We start from the raw sequence: 19006 nt of genomic DNA, 5'->3' as shown, positions 1-19006 counted from the left end.
CGATAATTTCCCACTTCACTTTTAGAGCCACCCTTATGTATGGGTGATACATTTGCACTTTTCCAATCCAAGGGAATCTCCCCAGAGTCTAGTGATGCTCGCATAACCAGCCTCAGTGGTTCAATGCACTCGCTTGCCGCCTCTCTCAAGATTATAGGGTAATGTCAACAAATATCTTCTTTCATCTTCTCAACCTCCAACCCAAGCATAGTACTAAGTACTATAGGTTCTAATACCTCTCGTGTTCATGGTTTTCATAAAAAAAAAAAAAAAAAAAAAGCGTCCATTGATTACCACCCTCTGTCTTCTCCCACTCAACCACCCATTTATCCATTGTAGCAATTTACGCTTAATACCATTCTGCTCCAATTTGTACAGTAGTCTTCCATGGGCAACAAACTTAAGATCAACAGTGATCACAAAACAGCATTCAGATGCTATATCGAAGATGGAACAGCTGTTTATAATATGGATGGAAAATCAGATTCAGAAACGAGTGCTCCTTGGTCTAATGATCATTCAAGCAAAAGCAACAGGTATTTTAAAGATATTAAGGATAAGTATGATGAACCCTAACCCAAGTTCGTGGCAAGCAATGGGTGGTTTAATAGGTTCAAGCATCGTGCTGGTTTCCAGAAAGTTAAAATCTACAGTGAAGTAGCCAGTGCTGATTCTGCAAAGAAATTGTGATGTGCTGGAAAAAATTATTGATGAAGGCTATTCAATGCAGCAGATTTTTAACATTTACGAGACTGCTCTGTATTGGAAAAAAATGCCGGCTCAAACATACATTGCCAAAGAAGAAAAGACAATGCCAGGTTTCAAGGCTTCAAAAGATAGGGCCACGCTCTTGTTTGGGACTAATGCAGATTAGAGATTAAAACCACTGCATTTGTACCGTTCTGGAAATCCTCATGCATCAATAAAGCCATCCTACCCGTGCATTTCCGATCAAACCAGAGAGCATGATTAACAATATCTCTCTTTGAGGATTGGTTTAAATGCTGCTTCATTCCCGAGGTTGAAAAATATTGTAAAGACAACAACGTTCCTTTCAAAATTTTGATCCTGGGTATCCTATGCATCGAGGCGCCTCCGTAGCCAGGTGGGCAGGAGCAGCAGTGCGTAGCACACGTTTCTTGATTAGACTGGGGTTCGAGCCTGTGACCACCAAATACGGAGGATGCGGAAAGGTCAGGGAATGACCACCGCATATCCCCAGAGCAATATGGCCTTAGTTGCTAATGCTCCTAAAAACCAAACAACAACAACATCCTATGCATCTAGATGATTTCAATTCAAACATGAGAGCCGTATTTCTCCGCCAAACACGACTTCACTCATCCAACCTATGGATCAGGGTGTTATTTTGAATTTGAAAGCATACTACTTGTATACTTTCTACCGCCAAACACGACTTCACTCATCCAACCTATGGATCAGGGTGTTATTTCGAATTTAAAAGCATACTTCTGCAGAAGACGATGAGAAAATTTTACGTTAAGAGACTTTTAGAAATCTTACAATATTTACCACACCATATTAAACATTAAGGGCAGAAACTACTAAAAGTTCTTCCATGTGCCATTTAAACAACTTTTAGTCATTTCCGCCATTAACAACTTTTAGTGATTTCCGCCCTTAACAACTTTTAGTAAAAGACGAATCATACCAAGATGTTGTTATTTGGTTTTTAGGAGCATTAGCAACTAAGGCCATATTGCTCCGGTGCGGTGGTCATTCCCTGACCTTTCCGCATGCTCCGTATTTGGTGGTGACGGGCTCGAACCCCGGTCTAATCAAGAAGCGTGTGCTACGCACTGCTGCTTACATACCAAGAGGTTACAGATAAGATTGTAAAGGTTGCAGAGTTACTTCAGTTGGAGGTTGATGCCAAAGACATGGAGGAGTTAATAGAGGAAAAGAGGAATTATCTAACGAAGAACTTATTGACTTGCAAGCAGAGATAGTGAAAGAAGAAAATGCTGACGAAGCTCAAGATGAACCAAATGAGGAGCTGAGATGCTTCATCACCAGAGAGAGAGAGATGGCAATGCATTTCGTGAAAATGCATCGTCAATGGGAGGTTTGAGAAGATGGATCCTGACAGCGAATGATTCTTAAAAGTTAACGGAGGGGTGAATGATATGCTTGCTTGCTACAGAGAAATCTACAATGAAAAGAAAAACTCCACCGTTCAGTCAACCATTAATATGTTCTTTCGTAAGGTGGAGCATTGAACATTTCTTTTTTGATTCAAGGTATTTTCGGGTTTAATGGCAGCAGGGATTTACTCCATCTCCGTATCTTTTTTGATTCAATCAATTCAGTGAGCACAGTTGCGAGTGCTGCACAAGCATGGCGTAAATTCCGATTTATGTAGTGTTCTGCGGAACGCAACCCTTACATAAGTCAGGGAGTTCCTATATATTAATTATTTGAATATTAATTCAGGACAGATTCAAGCAAAAGAAGTGTGGGTTTTTTTAATAGACTTTCATTTTAGTCAAAAAAGGTTATGTTAGTTTACACCACTAATTCGGGACGGATTCCAGCAAAAGTGTGAGTTTTTTAAATAAACTTTCAATTTTAACTAGTGAAAAAAAGGTTAGGTTAGTTTATGCCACTAATTCAGGATGGATTCACACAAAACAAGAGTTGGTTTTTAATAGACTTTCATTTTAGTGAAAAAACATTAGGTTAGTTTATACCACTAATTCGGGACGGATTCAAGCAAAAGAATCGTGGGTTTTTTTAATAGACTTTCATTTTTAGCTAGTAAAAAAAAGGTTAGGTTAATTTACACCACTAATTCGGGAGGAATTCAAATAAAAGATGTGTGTTTTTTTTTTAATTTATCCGTTTTACATGTATATGTTACCAGCAAAATATGAAATCAGGAATTGTATGAAATACGGCATGTGGCTTGTTCCTGCCAATCACTGGCGCCATGCCTCACCTTCACGAAAGGTAAGTCATGTAGTTACACATTTAGTCGTCAGAATTCTGGCTTAAATGCATTTTTACCAAAATGCCTAGTAGCTTTAAAGATTAATTCCTTGAATGCTTCCCATTTAGAATTTGCTGTAACATCATTTAGTCCCACTGTATAGGATTTAAAAGCTGTCTGAGGCCACTGAAGTTTACTTTATAAAAGTAAAAACCCTTCCCTTTACCCTTGGTGGCAGTTAGTAAATCACATATCAATACACTGTGATCACTGCCACCAAGAGGTTCCTTTATCTGCAGATTCTTAATGCATGAATAATCACTGCTAATCAAGAGTATTACTTCCTCTCGTTGCCTCTTATCTTTAACATGCTGCTATAGAAAAGAGTCATCCAATATATCCACAAAAATCTGGCAAGTGTGCGAGTGACCAATGCAAAAAGTTCCACTTAATATATGAAAAGTTAACATCCCACATTATAAGACATTATGATTTAGTTGCCCACTATTTCTCTGTACAGTTGTTCGTTGTACTTATCAGAGTCACTAGACCTATAACACACTTCTATAGAATACTCTTGATCTGGTTATCAGCAGTGATCATTCGTGTATTAAGAATTTGCAGATAAAGGAATTATTATTTCTTATTTCTGCAGATAAAGGAATTATTATAAAGGAATATTAAGGATGTGCAGATAGGTGGCAGTGATCACAGTGTACTGATGTGGGATTTACTTAAAGATATAATTACCATCCGGAGTAAAGGAAGGGGTTTTTGCTTCCGTAAATGTGAGTACAGTGGTCTCAGACAGTTTTTAAATTCTGTACAGTGGGATCAACTGATAATGTTACCAACAGCAAATTCTAAGTGGGAAGCATTCAACGAATTAATCAAGGAAGCTACTAAAAGTTTCATACCTATTAAGAAGTATTGTTCAAGGTTTAGGCCTAAATGGTTATCGAAGAAAAATGCATTGGATGCACATAAATTATCAGGCGACACAGAAGCCAATGACAGATATAAGCTAGTCTATAATCAAGTCACAAAGGAGGTTAGGCAGGCGCAGGCAGATTACGAGAAATCTTTGGCAAAGGATGCTAAGAAAAACAGCAAGGATTTCTTTACTTATATACACTCTAATAAGGAAGGGGATGAATCTGATTGGTCCACTTGATATCGATGGTTCGACTGTTGATAATACTGCTGAGACAGCAACCAAACTGAATGAGATTTTGCATCTACATTCACACATGAGGAGTTATTAAGGTTTGAAAATGCCAGAAGGTTATCAAATTGTAGCAGGGTGCTTAATGATTTTGTAATAACTGAAAGCAAAGTGGAGGAGAAATTGTTGAAGTTAAACATAAGAAAGGCACCTGGGGTGGATAGGATCTATCCAGTTATATTAAAGGAGGTGGCAAAGGAAGTAAGCAAACCCTTAGCCATAATTATGAGAGCATTCTTGGACTCCGGGGGGGGGGGGGGGTCCCCACGGACTGGAGAAGTGCAAATGTATCCCCAATTCACAAAGGGGGATTGAAGGGTGACACGAGTAATTAGAGACCAGTTAGTTTAACTTCTGTTCCAGGTAAAATAATGGAGTCACTGGTTAAAGATGCATTGCAGGATCATCTAGATAAGACTGCAGCAATAATTCACACACAGCATGGGTTTGTTAAGGGAAAGTCTTGTCTGACAAATTTGATTGGTTATTAATTGGTTATTGGTTATTAATTGGTTATTATGATGTGGTTACAAAGGAACTGGATTTCAGGAAAGCTTTTGACACTATTGTGCATGGAAGAAGACTACAGTACAAGTTGGAGCAGAATGGTATTAAGGTAAATTGCTACAATCGATAGAAGGATGGTTGAGTGGGAGAAGACAGAGGGTGGTAGTAGTCAATGGGTGCTGCTCTTCGTGGACTAATGTTACTAGATGATACAAAGGTTGGCAGGGTTGTTAATAACAGTAATGGCAGTGTGCTACTGCAACAGGATCTAGAAAATTGGACAGATGGGCTGAGAAGTGGCAACTGAAGTTTAACATTGACAAATGCAAAGTACTGCATATGGGTAGAAGTTACACCAGAGAAACATACCAACTCTGTGGTACTACACTTAAGGTGGTATAAAATGAAAAAGACCCAGGAGTAGTTGTGCAGTCAGATATGAAATTTTCTGAGCAATGCAGACAGGCTGCCAGGGAAGATCATGGGATTTTGTCAATGATATATTGGAATTTTACTAGCAGAGAAAAGAGGTGATTGTCCCGCTGTATAAGGCAATGGTCAGGCCACGCCTTGATTACTGTGTACAGGTCTGGAGGCCTCATTTTAGGAAGGATGTAGATTTGCTTGAGACTGTACAGAGAAGGGCAACAAGATTGGTGAGGGGAATGAAAGGCTCCTCTTACCAAGAGAGGCTTAAGTTCTGCAAATTGCAGCGGCTGGAGACTAGGCACCTGCAAGGTGATCTGATTGAGGTTTATAAGGCCTTGAATGGGTTGAGCACACTGAATTCTGATGGGATTCTTCCACTTGTTCAGGTTACGAACCTATGGGGGGCATAAATTCAAATCGAAGAAAGACAGCTGTAGAATAGATGTGTGGAAATTTGCCTTTAGCCAGCCCATGGTTAATTGCTGGAACACACTTTCATCTGTCGTTGTGGAAGTTGATAGGTTAAATAAATTTAAGGAGGAACTGGACGACAAACATTTAGAGGGAATGGTTGTGTAAATTTTTTTTTTTGGTTGATGCTGCTCATACACTTCCTTTCTTGCATCACATGCCACTACTACTACTACTCTCATTTTTGCTTTCCCAGTGCTTAGGTCACATCAAACTGACTCATCATTACACTGCCCACCCATGTCAATTGGATGAACTGCCTTAGATTTATCTGTTTCCTAACTAACAGCATAACTCCTCCTGTGGAGAAGAATGTCTGCACACATTCTACTCCACAAATTCAAATTCTGCATTCCTTATATCTGTGTGACACCATGTCTCTGATATCCCAACAATATCTGCCATTGATGTCTTGACCAGCATTTCAAATTCATCAAATTTATTTACTATACTCCTAACACTGGTGTACATGTGTCTGTTCTTACTCTTGGTTACCCAAACACAGCCTATGTATTTACTTGGTTCGTAATGACTCCCAGAAGTTCTTGAAATCTCCAGCACTTTGCTTTCTAGCCTTCTGCTCATTCCAATAGAAGCAGTGCAAAAATCACTTTCACCTCTAGCTGTGACCATTGTTAATCTAATAGTTTGTGTATCCCCCCCAAGCTAGCAGTTTTCAGACCACCTAACACTGTCTCGATAGCATCAACAAATATTTTTGTTCCCTTTCTATTTAAGGGTATCCCATTCCTGTAGAAACAGTCTCTTCTATTAACAAGCACAGACTATGCTAAGAAAAATTCTACCCCAAAGTTCAATTTCAGTTAATTAAATAACACTTGAAGGCTCTGTATAACTTGAAAATCATGATGTTGATTTCTTTTTGTCTTGTCTCATTAGAGATCTTGACCAAGAAACAATGGAGTGATTATGTCACGAAACCTGAAACCTACAGTATGATTAGGGGTTCTTCCTGTCAGGTGAATACAATAACTGCTAAAAAAATAATCATAATCATCAAATTGAGTATTGCATTTTAAATGAATTAAAGGAAGGAATTATGCTCAAGAAATATACCTAAAATGTGACTTTTTTAGTCATAAAATAATTCAATTAATCTCAGAACCCTGAATGAAGGAGCGTGAGATTAAGAAAACAGAGAAGTGCTTACTACTATTCAAGGAAATACTATTAACTGAATTTTCACAGGATAAACAATCAGAATTTGTTTATCCTAAAGTTTACATAAATACTATTTAACTTTTGTACCTTTTTTTTTTTTTTTTTTTGTTGTTGTTTATATATATAATTCTTATGACCAAATTAGGCAAAATAAAATAAATTACCCAACTGCATACAAATCAGGAAGTTCTTCAACATTTACTGGATCCATAAGTCCTAAAGATGCTCTTATGTCCTCAATAGGAGGTCGACTAACAACATTCCATGTCATTAAATAAATTCTGAAAAAAAAAAAAAGAAAAAAAAGCAATATTAAGGATATATTAAAAATTAGTAAGAATGCCTTTATCATATTTTGAGCAAAACAATAATTATTTACGAATTGTTGTTAAAGAGAATGTTAAACACTAATATATTATAACACAGTTCACTGATCTGGAAGGAATATTGTGATTACATGCAGTCTATTTTAATAAGTTTTAATTTTATTTCGAAGAGTTCAGTGTGATAAAATTATTTGTAATTTGTTGACTAGTCTCACAGTTCTGTTACAACAGCTGTAATAACTGTAATGGTTCTGGTATATGATGTCAAAAACAGTGAATAGTTACTTAGCCTTCTTTTAAGAGCATCGAAGTTGATTTCTAAGATTAGATAACAGCCGTTTACTTTGTAGTTTATTAACTTGTTGAAGAATATGAGCACTATAATGTTTTCAATTTAAAATTTTCACAGTAATCAGTATAGGATTTTGAATCATATATATTCAAGACCTTTTTAACAGCAAAAATAATGTAATGCTGTGTTGCTGAATATGAGGATGTAAGCAGCAGATCCTTTTTTTTTTGCAATAAGACAGGCATAGATGAAAACAAGTGGCTGAAAGGAACATCAAAGAACCTGAATTGGCAGAGCATGTGCTAGAGTGTGTTCAGGCATATAATGATGAGAACTTTGTGGTAACAGTTGAGAAAAGAGACTGAAAGAAGAAAAATAAAAGACGCCTACTTCAAGAAATTTAGCCAGGTTCCTTTAAACAGAAACGAGGGCAGAAACACAGGAAGATAGGACTGTGGCATGGTCTTTTCAACAATAAAATTAAATAGAGATTAAGAGAGAATCGGGGATGCCAGAGAACAATAAGATATGAAAACGCAAGACAGTGGATTAGATATACCTCTATGGTATGACATCAGCAGCTTGAGAAAGGCAAATTTGTAATCCTTGTTCTTACTCACTGTACATGTTAACAAGAACCCAAAAAAGGGTTTGCAACATGACATTCATTTATTAAAATTATTTATCATGGTGTATAAAGTATTAGAATAGTTTATTTCTTGATGGATATCACCTGTGAAGAAAATGTCTCATTTAAAGGGATGACAATGCTCTTAGGCCATTCATGCTCTTCAATTGCTTATCCACACAACTGAAACCCACCCTACCTTTAAAGAAAAGCATTTCCTTTAATTTGTCTACTGAAAACTCAAGGATCAAAAATGAGATGCCTAACACTAAGTTAGAGAGCATTTTAAGACTGGTGTTTTATCTTTACTGCTCCTTTTCAAAATACTCATTTAGTTTGCTAGCTACCTGAGCAGGATCATCAACAATTGAACTATTGGTATCAAGAGTTATAGAGAATGTATAATTTTTTTACACTTGTATTACAAACTTGAATTATACATATATATCCCTTTATTTTAACATTAAATGTTGGTACATATTTTTATGTAGACATGATAGAGACTTTTTATGGTGATTTTCGGAACCAGCATGTTTATTTCCTCCAGAATCACATATTTTCATTGCGGAGGTATGACAAAAAATATTTTTTTGTTGGCTAGTGTAATTAGTTTATAGCAGTAGTCTACTGAAAGAATGATACATGACTACCTCACTTATAATATGCAAAATGAAAAAAGACAAAATCAAGACACAAAGTGACATGAATACTACAGAGTGCTTGCTGTGCCTCTAGCTGACAGTTATCACTAATCTACAAATTCATTAAGAGTAGAGGTGCGTGGTGGATTTTGTCCACCCAATAGCAAGAAATGAGATTTTTTTATAACCAGATTTCTCCAATTCTAATACAACCAATGACACAGATCCAAAAATTAAAAACATACTGGAGGAATTCTAAAAGTCATACTGATGTAATTCTAATAGATATATTAAATTTTTAAGTTTAAATTTCCTTTGTTTTTTATTTTGATTTTGCACTTTATCTTTTGGTGGAAGTTGTTTAGAACAGGGGTGGCCAACGAGTTGATTGCGGATTTAATTTCGGTTCGATCACGATGAATTTTAAATATACAGTCATCCCTTGATTTGTGCAATGAAATTTTTTTGATGGTAGACCACAGCACATTTTGAAGGAAAAAAGTAGATCGCATCACAAATTAAGTTGGCCAATCCTGGTTTAGAGCATCAAAAAATGAGCCATTTTGTGAAGTTCTGTTTTCCATGGCTCCAGATTACTGTTATGTCATCTATGCACCTGCTCTAGAATTTTGGTTTGACAGTTTGTTTTTCTAAGAATTAATTTTCCAGGTGTGTTATAAATATTTCTTACATGAGTGGAAAGAGCATTTCCCATGCTTAGGCCAGTGAATTGAGTGTAGAACGAACCATTGAAGGAGAAGTGGTTGGCCAATTGATAGGTTGATAATTATATTAATTCTGGGACTGGTAATGGTCTTTGGTATCCAAGGAAGATATGGCTATCCAGGTTTTCTAGAAACCTAGCTTTTCCTTCTTCTAGTGGTATTATTATGAACATAGTGTCAAACAATACCAAGATGTCACTTTCTTTGATTTCCACATCTTTCAATCTGATGATTAGGTCCTGGCTAGTTTTTAAGGTGTTGTGGTTATTTGGTATGATTTGTAAGAGGAGTTGTACTAGCCATTTTGAGACCTTCTGCCCAGAGTGAAGTCTGCTGCTAATAATAGGTCTGGCTGGGAAATCTAGTTTATGGATTTTTATGCTTGCAAAGAAGTATGGTGCTGTTGGGATTCAGTTTTTTATGAAGATCTTCATCTATATATATGTAAGGTCAGACATCGAATTTAGTTTCTGTTTCTGGCTGGTTAGTGTGGCCAGTTTTCAATCTTTTGTAAGTGTTGGGGTCTTTCAGTAGGTCTTGAACTTTATCAATATAATATAATGAATTTTATCAATATAATGACTGTGGCATTTCCTTTGTCTGTTTTCGATACGTGGATGGTTCTATCCTTCTTCAGGTCTAATAATGTTCTTCTTTCAAAGGTTGTTAAATTGTTGACTTTGTTGTAAATCTCTTAGTCTGTGTTCTGGAGTAACTATATAGCCATGAGATTGATGGAGTCTCTAGCTTGGCCATTCTTAACATTCCAGGGACTGTTGTGGAGGTGACCAAGGATTTAAAGTGTGGGAATTTGGCTTTGGGTTGGTTTGAAATTTAAACCTCTGTTTAGTGAAAATTAAACCTTTTGTTTAATTTTGAGGGTTCTAGAGCATATAGCAGACCCACTAGGTGGAAGTGATCACAGTATATTGATGTGATATTAAATTAAAGATGTAACTACTGCCATGTGTAAAAGGGCTTTTGCTTTCATAAAGATGATTGCAATTGGTCTTAGTTTTTAAATTCTATGCAGTGGGATCACCTGATGAAATTACCAACAGCAAATTCTAAATGGAAGCATTCAGGAATGTAATCATAGAAGTTACTAGGCTTTTTATATCAACTAAGAAATACTATTCAAGGCTTAGAACTAAACGGATGTCAGATGAACTAGTGACTTGTGGCAGAGAATAATAATGTGTGACATGCATATGAATTATGAAGCAATACAGAAGCAAACAGTAGATATAACCAATCTAGCCTTAAACGGCAGATTCCCTCTACACATCATAAAGAAAATAACAGTTGACAGCCCTAGGACCTTCAAACAACTTAGCAACATCAAGAAACCGACAATCTGCATACCAAACATACCCAACATTAGTGAAAAGATAGGAAAAGAAACAAGAAAATATGGAAGCAGCACTTTCTTCAAGAGTTCAGCCTCCATAAAACAGATTCTAAAACATCAATCCAACAGCTCCAACAATCCTGGAGGTCCTATTTATCAAATAGACTATAGGCATGGAGGCACATACAGAGGAGAGTCTTACAGAAAACTAAATTCCAGAATTAAGGAACACAAAAAAGATGTACAATACAGAAGAATAGAAAAATCTGACACTGCCCTGCATGCATTCCAATGTGGATATATGGCAATTCAGCAATACCAGAGTTCTTTCCACAGACCAAAAACAGAACAGCCGAACCAAACCCCATCCAGAAACTAGCCAGCCAAACAACCCCCCAAAGATCTGAGTAGGAGGTTAAGCCATCCATCTCGAGGCTATAATCCAACAAGAATCACTGGATCCAGAATAACCTACCTAGCTCTCTACTATTCAACGAGTGATTGAAATCCTCTCATATAAATACATGTTGACAGCACCTCTTGCCAGAATGCACAGTAGAGATCGAGACACTGGGCAAGCAGGAGGCTGATAACAGGTAAAACTACACATTATAATTCTGTTTAACCTTAATTATATGTTTAATTACAAAATTTTTTAGCCTGGTACTTTTTACTTTCCATTGATAATTCTTACCTGTATTATAAATTAATGATAACACATAATATAAAGTATAATAAATAACAGTTATATATGAAGTTTTGTAATTTAGTCCATAAATATATAATTTTTTTTTTTTTTTTTTTGTCTTTTGACAGTGAATATATATGGTCAGATGATAGGTTCTGGCAAGGTTCCCAAAACATATAGGAGTCTGTATGTATAATTTACATGTACCTTAAATGTATATAGAAGTTTGGTTATTAACTGAATAAGCTATCTTAATATTGTAGGTATAAAAGCAGTCATTAATAAAAGTATAATTCTATGGAAAATCACCACGTAATGTCCTTTCCCAACTATATCCCTGTAATTTTATGTTTTCATCCAGTTAACTCTGTGGCTCGTGTTATATAGGATTCATCAGTTTCTACAGCATAACTATTGTTATGCACTCATATTTTTAGCAATAAATGGCCATTTACTTCTTTATTATTATTTTTTACTTTAGACATGAGAGCACAGATATGAGATTTGTTTTGGATGTTTCTTTCATTAGTTATGATAAAAAATATAATGCATAAAACTTTTAACCAAGGAAAAAGATACAAGAAGCTTACTTGAAGTCCATAAGCATGCTCATTGAATTGACGAGGAATGAGCTGGAAATTTACTGCAATGTCGAAAACAGTTGATGCCCTAGTCAGAAAAGTCTTGTGTGTTGCATTCTTGAGAAGTGGTGCTTCACATAAAGCTAGGTATTTTACAGTCACACATCTGAAAATAAGATACATATTTTAAGCAACTTTCAAAAAATTGCAAATATGGTAGAGCTTGGATAATTCAAAGGTGAAAGGGCATCAATTATTATTTATCATTCTATTTATCATATTATTTATCATTCTGTATCATGGATGTGCAGATTATATAGATTATGACAAATTATATAATAATAATTTGTCATAATAATGAGATCTCTTTCGGAAATATGCTATTAGGAAAAAAATAATTACCTTTTGATGTAATCTGTTGTTCTGTTTTAAAATTGCACGTTCTTCTTTTTTTCCCTTTTTTTGGCATACTGCAATTGTATTTCGATTAGATCCTTAAACACAATTATACGAGTGAACATATAAAGGGTGGTTCTAAGTGCTAAGTGGGAAATTACCAGCCAGTCAGTCTAACTTTAGTATTAGGGAAAATCATGGAGACAATGATCAAGGGTGGAATTCAGGAACATTTAGACAGAAATGGAATTCTGAAGAATACTCAGCATGCTTTTGTAAAGGGAAAATCATGTTTAACTAATCTGGTTAGCTACTTGGATAGAGTCACAAGAGCTGGATTTAGGGAATAATTTCAACATTGTTTATTTGGATTTCAGCAAACATTTGACTCAGTCCCACATGAGTGGTTACTTTATAAGCTGGAACAGGTTGGAATCACAGGGAAAATCCTTAGTGGATGGCTTCAGGGCAGGAGGCAGAGGGTTGTGATAAATGGTAATTCATAAGATTGGGTTGATGTAAGAAATAGAGTTCTTCAAGGATCAGTATTAGGACCACTGTAGTTTTTGATTTTCTTAAATGATATCGATGAAGGGATAGAGGGCGTGATGTCTAAATTTGCAGATGATGTAAAGATTGGTAAAGTAGGTAATGATCACTGCTAAGCTTCTTCAGAGTGACCTAGATAGACTTTAGGGATGGTCAGAAAAATGGCAGCTATGCTTTAATCCAGCAAAGTGTAAGGTATTACACCTGGGGAACAGTAGCCCCAAAATAACTTATATACTTGGTGGAGTTGAACTAAAGCCAGTGGTAGAAGAAAGGGACTTTGGTGTTACAATACAGTCAGACAAAGTTCTCCAAGCATTGCAGATTGATTGGTTTTTAGGAGCATCCAAGCATTGCAGAAAGGTTGCAAGGAAGGTCAATGGTGTCCTATCGATGATTTATTGAACAATTGCTAGTAGAGATAAGGAGGTCATAATCCCATTATATAAGGCTATTGTTAGACCACACTTGGAATATTGTGTTCAAGTATGGAGAACGCACATAAAGAAAGATCCTGTGCTGCTTGAAAGGGTCCAAAAACAGGCAATTCGCCTGGTGAGATCGGCAAAAGGGCATCCATATGAGGAAAGACTGAATATGTGGTTGCAGAGTTTTCAAACTAGGCACCTTAGGAAAGACTTGATTGAGGTGTTTAAGGCTCTGAGAGGCATAAGTAAAATGAATAGGGATGAAATTTTCACAGTTATAAGTGATTCTAGAACTAGGAGCCATAAATTCAAGTTATGGGGGGGGGGTAGTGAGATGTTTAGACTGGATTGTAGGAAGTTTTATTTTAGCCAACGAGTTATAAATTACTGGAATAAGTTACCTACATGGGTGGTAGGTGCTGACAGTTCGGGGAAATTCAAAGGTCAGCTGGATAGTTACCTACGGGAGGAGGGAAAGGCATAGGTTGTCTATTTCCTTTTCTCTTATTAATTATTATTATTATTTTTAATTTTCTTCTTATTATTATATCTTTATTATTTATTTTATTTTATTTATTTATTTTTAGGCTGGTGCAGCATAAGCCATAGACTTCCTTGCACCATGTGGTCATTGCTAATATTAATACTAATATCACGCACATCATTCTTTGCCTGTTCACTAATAATCAACCTTAAAATAACAGTTCTTATTAAGAACTGTAAAGTTTCCACTCTATTGTTGACAGAGCTGAGTACAGATCAACAGTTGATTGTCAATGCACTTTTTAATATGTCAGAAGGAATGCGTGTATAGTATTGCACAGAGTAGACTAAATAAACTTCAGAAGTTTGTTTCCCATTATGAAGAGGAAAATAAGTTCAATTACAAGAAGTGTTTTAACTCTTGTGTTTGGTGGAGATTTAAGAATTGAACTATTCTTTTAGATGCAGTATAACAAATTCCTAACATGAATAACTGCCTGACTGTCTTTGAATTCAACATCCAAGCACAATACTTCAAATAAAAGATATTTTTTTTTTTTTTTTATCATAACAGAATAGGAGGTTTGGGGGGAAAAAACCAATATTTCAAAAATATCCAAGCTCCAATGTATAATAATAATTCCACTGTAATGCTTAAAACCAATATTTCAAAAATATCCAAGCTCCAATGTAGAATAATAATTCCACTGTAATGCTTAATCTTCATTTAATTGCATATAACCATCTAAGCAAATTCCTTTCAGAACTTCTGTGGTAGTGAGAGAGAAAGACAGACCCCCTTTCAAGACTATACTTATTCAGGCCCAAATTAGAGAACTTCAGTAACCATTCCTAAACATAACTACCCAACCTAGTTTCCATCTCAATCAATTCCATCTGAAGAAAACCATCTCAATGATTAAGATCTTTAATAACTGCAAGACAGAATTCCATACAAAGTTTGCCATCATTAGCCTCAACTCCTCCCTATTAACCCTCAGCCACAAGGTTCACTAACACAGCTGAAAAACTTTTCAACAGAGTTGGGTCACTACACACAATATATGATTGCTTCTTTACTCAGGTGTCTTTTCTTTTTTCAGACTAAGGTTGCTATTATGTTTCTATAATGGATAGCATCTGCCCACAAATGAATAGTTACAAGTAGTTTTTTCTTTTTCTTATTTTAATTAAGTTTACTTCAGTTTGAAATCTAATTTAATTTGAATTTTAATTATTTAAAAACATTTCAATTTATTCATTGGTATATATGTTGCATTTATTTTAACAGGATTGATGTATTTCTCTGTATGTGGATAGGTACACTTTAAGAATGCTTATTCACTATTTCACAATGGATGCCTTTATATAGAGCATTCTAATACAAGGGGTTGGGATGCAGCCCTTTCTATTGTACATTGCTATTCCATCTTAGTTTATTTTCCCTCTCTCTCTCTCTCTCATCATGCCGATCCTTAGCAAGACTAAAACAAAGTGGCAGCTCTACTTCACAGCCACAAGATTATGACCTGTAAAATACCACTCATCATGGTGAATGTATCAAGTCCTGACACACACACACACACACACACACACACACACACACACACACACACACACACACACACACACACACACACACACACACACACACACACACACACACACACACACACACACACACACACAATTTTATATTTAAATGTCCTTTAATTTATGTCAGGTGATGAGATAAACATACTGGTATTTACCTCACTTATTAGCATTTAGTTTATGTAATGCCAACTTCCCTGGCGCCTCCGTAGCCAGGTGGGAAGGAGCAGCAGTGCATAGCACACGCTTCTTGATTAGACCGGGGTTCGAGCCCGTCACCAGCAAATACGGAGGATGCGGAAAGGTCAGGGAATGACCATCGCATTTCCCGGAGCAATATGGCCTTAGTTGCTAATGCTCCTAAAAACCAAACAACAAACAACAACAGCCAACTTCCCAAAATAATCAATGTCAACTAACTTCATATTATGATACTGAAATACTGTGATAATTAAACTCCATGAAAATCAAAAGCTTTTAAATTTCTTTACATTAACATTTATCTGTATGCTAAACTAATTATAAATGACATATTAGTCATTACTAGTATACCAAAACAATGCAAATTGAAAAGGTACGTGATGATGAATTAATCAGTTACTCTTCAACTTATACAAATTTGTATCAGCAGGAACTTCATAAGATAAACAGTAATGTTTTCACAAATGAGCAATCTTTGAATAAATTTCCTTGCATTTATTCAAAATACCCACCTGTAATACAAATAGGGGTTTGTTCCAACAATCGATCACCTGCAGGCTAAAGGAAAATTGCTGCACATCAGACCTGCAACCATTATTACCAAATATAAATTTATACCCCTTCATGTGTATCATCTGAGCAGGAGGAAGAATATAATCAGCATTAAACTTGCTTAATCCATTCAAAGCCTTAAACACCTCACAGGTACATAGGTCTCCTGATGCTGCAATTTGCAGAACTGAAGCCTCTCTTGGTAAGACAACCCTTTTGTTCCACTCATGAATTTTGATGTCCTTCTCTGCACCCACTCCAGCAGATTCATATTTTTTTGAAAATGAGGCCTCCAGACCTGTATGCAGTACTCAAGATGTGGCCTAACCAATGCCTTATACAAAGGGATAATCACCACCTTATCCCTGCTAGCAAAATTCCTGTATATCACTGACATAACTCCATGAGCTGTCCTGGCAACCAGTCTACACTGCTCAGAGAATTTCATATCTTGACTGCATAAATACCCCCAGATAGTCCACTACACTGAGTGTAGGACTAGATAGTTGATACACTAATCTGGAATTGCTTTTACTTACATGCAGTACCTTGCATTTGTCAATGTTAAACTTCAATTGCCATTTCTTGACACACCAGCATAATTTTTCTAGATCTTGCTGCAGTAGCATACCCTGATTACCATCATTAACCATCCTGCTAACCTTCGTATCATTTGCAAACCTAGACATTAAGCCTGATATGCCTTCAAGAATGTTAAGCAATTAGAAATCCTCAGTTTAAAAATGTTTCCCAAAGGCAGAGTAAAATATTTATAAATTCTGAAATAGTACTTAAAAATGATCTTTAAGTTATATACATGTATCTTTTCATTTTTATTTGTTTAATTAATATTTCATACTCTTAGTTTCCCTTCTAAGAAGTTTTCTCCCGTAAGAAGTTCTAAATCTCCAGTCTCTTGGAAAACTTCTTATCTGGATTCTACTGTAATTTATATCTACTTTATGCTTCTGTATCACTTGAAAATTTATATGCATCTCACAAATTATTCTTCTCTGCCACAAGTCACCAGTTCATCTGACATCAGATTAGATCTAAGCCCTGAACAATATCTCTTAGTTGACATAAAAAATCTAGTAATTCTATGATTATCCCTGAATGCTTCCATTTATAATTTGCTGTCGGTGACTTCATCAGTTGGTCCCACTGTATAGAATTTAAAAAGTGTCTGAGACTATTGCAATCATCTTTAATTTAATACCACATCAATACACTGTGATCACTTCACCTAGTGGGTCTATTATCTGCAGATTGTAGTGCAGGGTATTGCTTTCTCTTGTTGCCTCTCTAACATGCTGCTGTAGAAAACAGTCATTCAATAACTCCACAAGTCTTACTAGTGTGTGTGAGTGACCAACCCACAAGTTTGTTCCAGTTAATAACTGTAATATTAAAATCACCCAAAATAAGACATTCTAATTTATTGGCCCACTCTATATACCTGTACAATTGTTCTTTATACTCATCACAATTATTAGGCCTATAATATACACTCCTTCACTCGTTTTTGTTTTCCTAGTGCTTATTTCACACCAAACTGACTCGACATTGCACTGGCCACCCACATCAACTGGATGCACTGCTTTAAATTTTGTGTGGTTCTTAATTAAGAGCATAACCATACCCCACCCCCTCTACTGTTCTGTCTGTCTGTCCTTTCTGTGTACTAGTCTGCTATGGATCAGAATACAGATGTGTAATATAACATGGAATGATCTTGCAGGGTACAATAATGTACATAAACATACAGTGGGTTTGCCATAGTCTGCCTTGGGACTGCCCTAACTTAAGAATAAAAAAAATAAATAAATAATAAAAAAAAAGTCCTTTCTGTGTTAATATCATTGTGGGCATATGCAGGATCACCTCTCTGGGGAGATGAGGTCCAATGATAGCGGTCAGGATCTTGAGGACTTTCTGTCCTCCTCAGATTTGAGTGCGATAAATGATTCTGAGCAGATGCCCACATTCTCCTTATTGGTGGGGGAATCGTACGTAGATGTAACTGTGTATCACTTTGTTGAGACTGGTGAAAAACTCCTGTATACATGATGATCTGTCCACGTGATCAATGGATCATTACTTTTGATCTTACAAGTGATGTACCATCCAGAATGTGGCAGGAGACCAGTCAGTTCTACTTTAAAAAATGTGAACTGTGAGCAACTGCTTCGCCTGGTGTGTGCTTCTCTAGAACAGTGTATACAGTGGTCTGACTTTACTGCTTGTCAAAAGGCCGAATTCTTTACCTCTGTTTTAGTGAAAGTATAACCAGCACATGTGACAAAGAAGATATCCTAATAGATCTGTACATTGGTGGACAACCAAGCTGACTGGCCTTCACAGAGAAGTACAATATGTGCAAAAGGAATATCAGCAAGAGAGGAGGAATTACTCTTCTAGAAGTGTGTTGGAACTTAAGAATCTCTACCAACAGTATTGGTGGCAATATGTTAGGAGAACTGTTGAGGTTGCAAAGGCCTCATGGAAGAATTTTGTTCAAACCAGAGGGTTGGCTGATGCTCGTTGTCTGTGTATAGACTGGTGACTGAAAAGATCTATACTGGTGAACTAATTTCCATGACTATAAGTTCCCAATGCAGAAGATTCTGTCCCTTAGGTTGGAAGATTCTGTATCTAACATCTTAGATAATCTCTTTGTGAAGAATAATGCTGACAATGAGGAATAGTTAGACATAGTTAGGCTGAACTTGGCTTATGATTGTGAAAGGATTCAGCCTCCCTTCACTCCAGATGAGCTAGAATTACAAGCTACCAAGGATGGTAAGG

At 36.2% G+C, this 19006-nt stretch overlaps 1 protein-coding gene across 2 annotated transcripts in view; it reads right to left on the bottom strand.

Annotated features, from left to right (window-relative positions):
* LOC150088732 (inositol polyphosphate 5-phosphatase K-like) overlaps nt 1-19006 on the bottom strand; it is a 218490-nt gene that overhangs the window by 180224 nt on the left and 19260 nt on the right. The window contains exons 2-3 of one of the 2 annotated variants that reach the window (XM_090370883.1): nt 12006-12162; nt 6929-7045 (exon numbers count right to left, since the gene is read on the bottom strand). In XM_090370883.1, the coding sequence (XP_090227009.1) occupies nt 6929-7045; nt 12006-12028 (140 nt within the window). In that variant the 5' untranslated portion in view covers nt 12029-12162. The remainder of the gene's footprint in view (nt 1-6928; nt 7046-12005; nt 12163-19006) is intronic. The other variant, XM_090370884.1, reaches the window with a different exon arrangement.

This window comes from Mastigoproctus giganteus, chromosome 3 (assembly GCF_048544385.1).
Source record: "Mastigoproctus giganteus isolate SK-2022 chromosome 3, ASM4854438v1, whole genome shotgun sequence".
Lineage (NCBI taxonomy): Eukaryota > Metazoa > Arthropoda > Arachnida > Uropygi > Thelyphonidae > Mastigoproctus > Mastigoproctus giganteus.
Note: the sequence above shows the minus strand (reverse complement) of the source record. Positions and strands in the feature narration are given on the sequence as shown.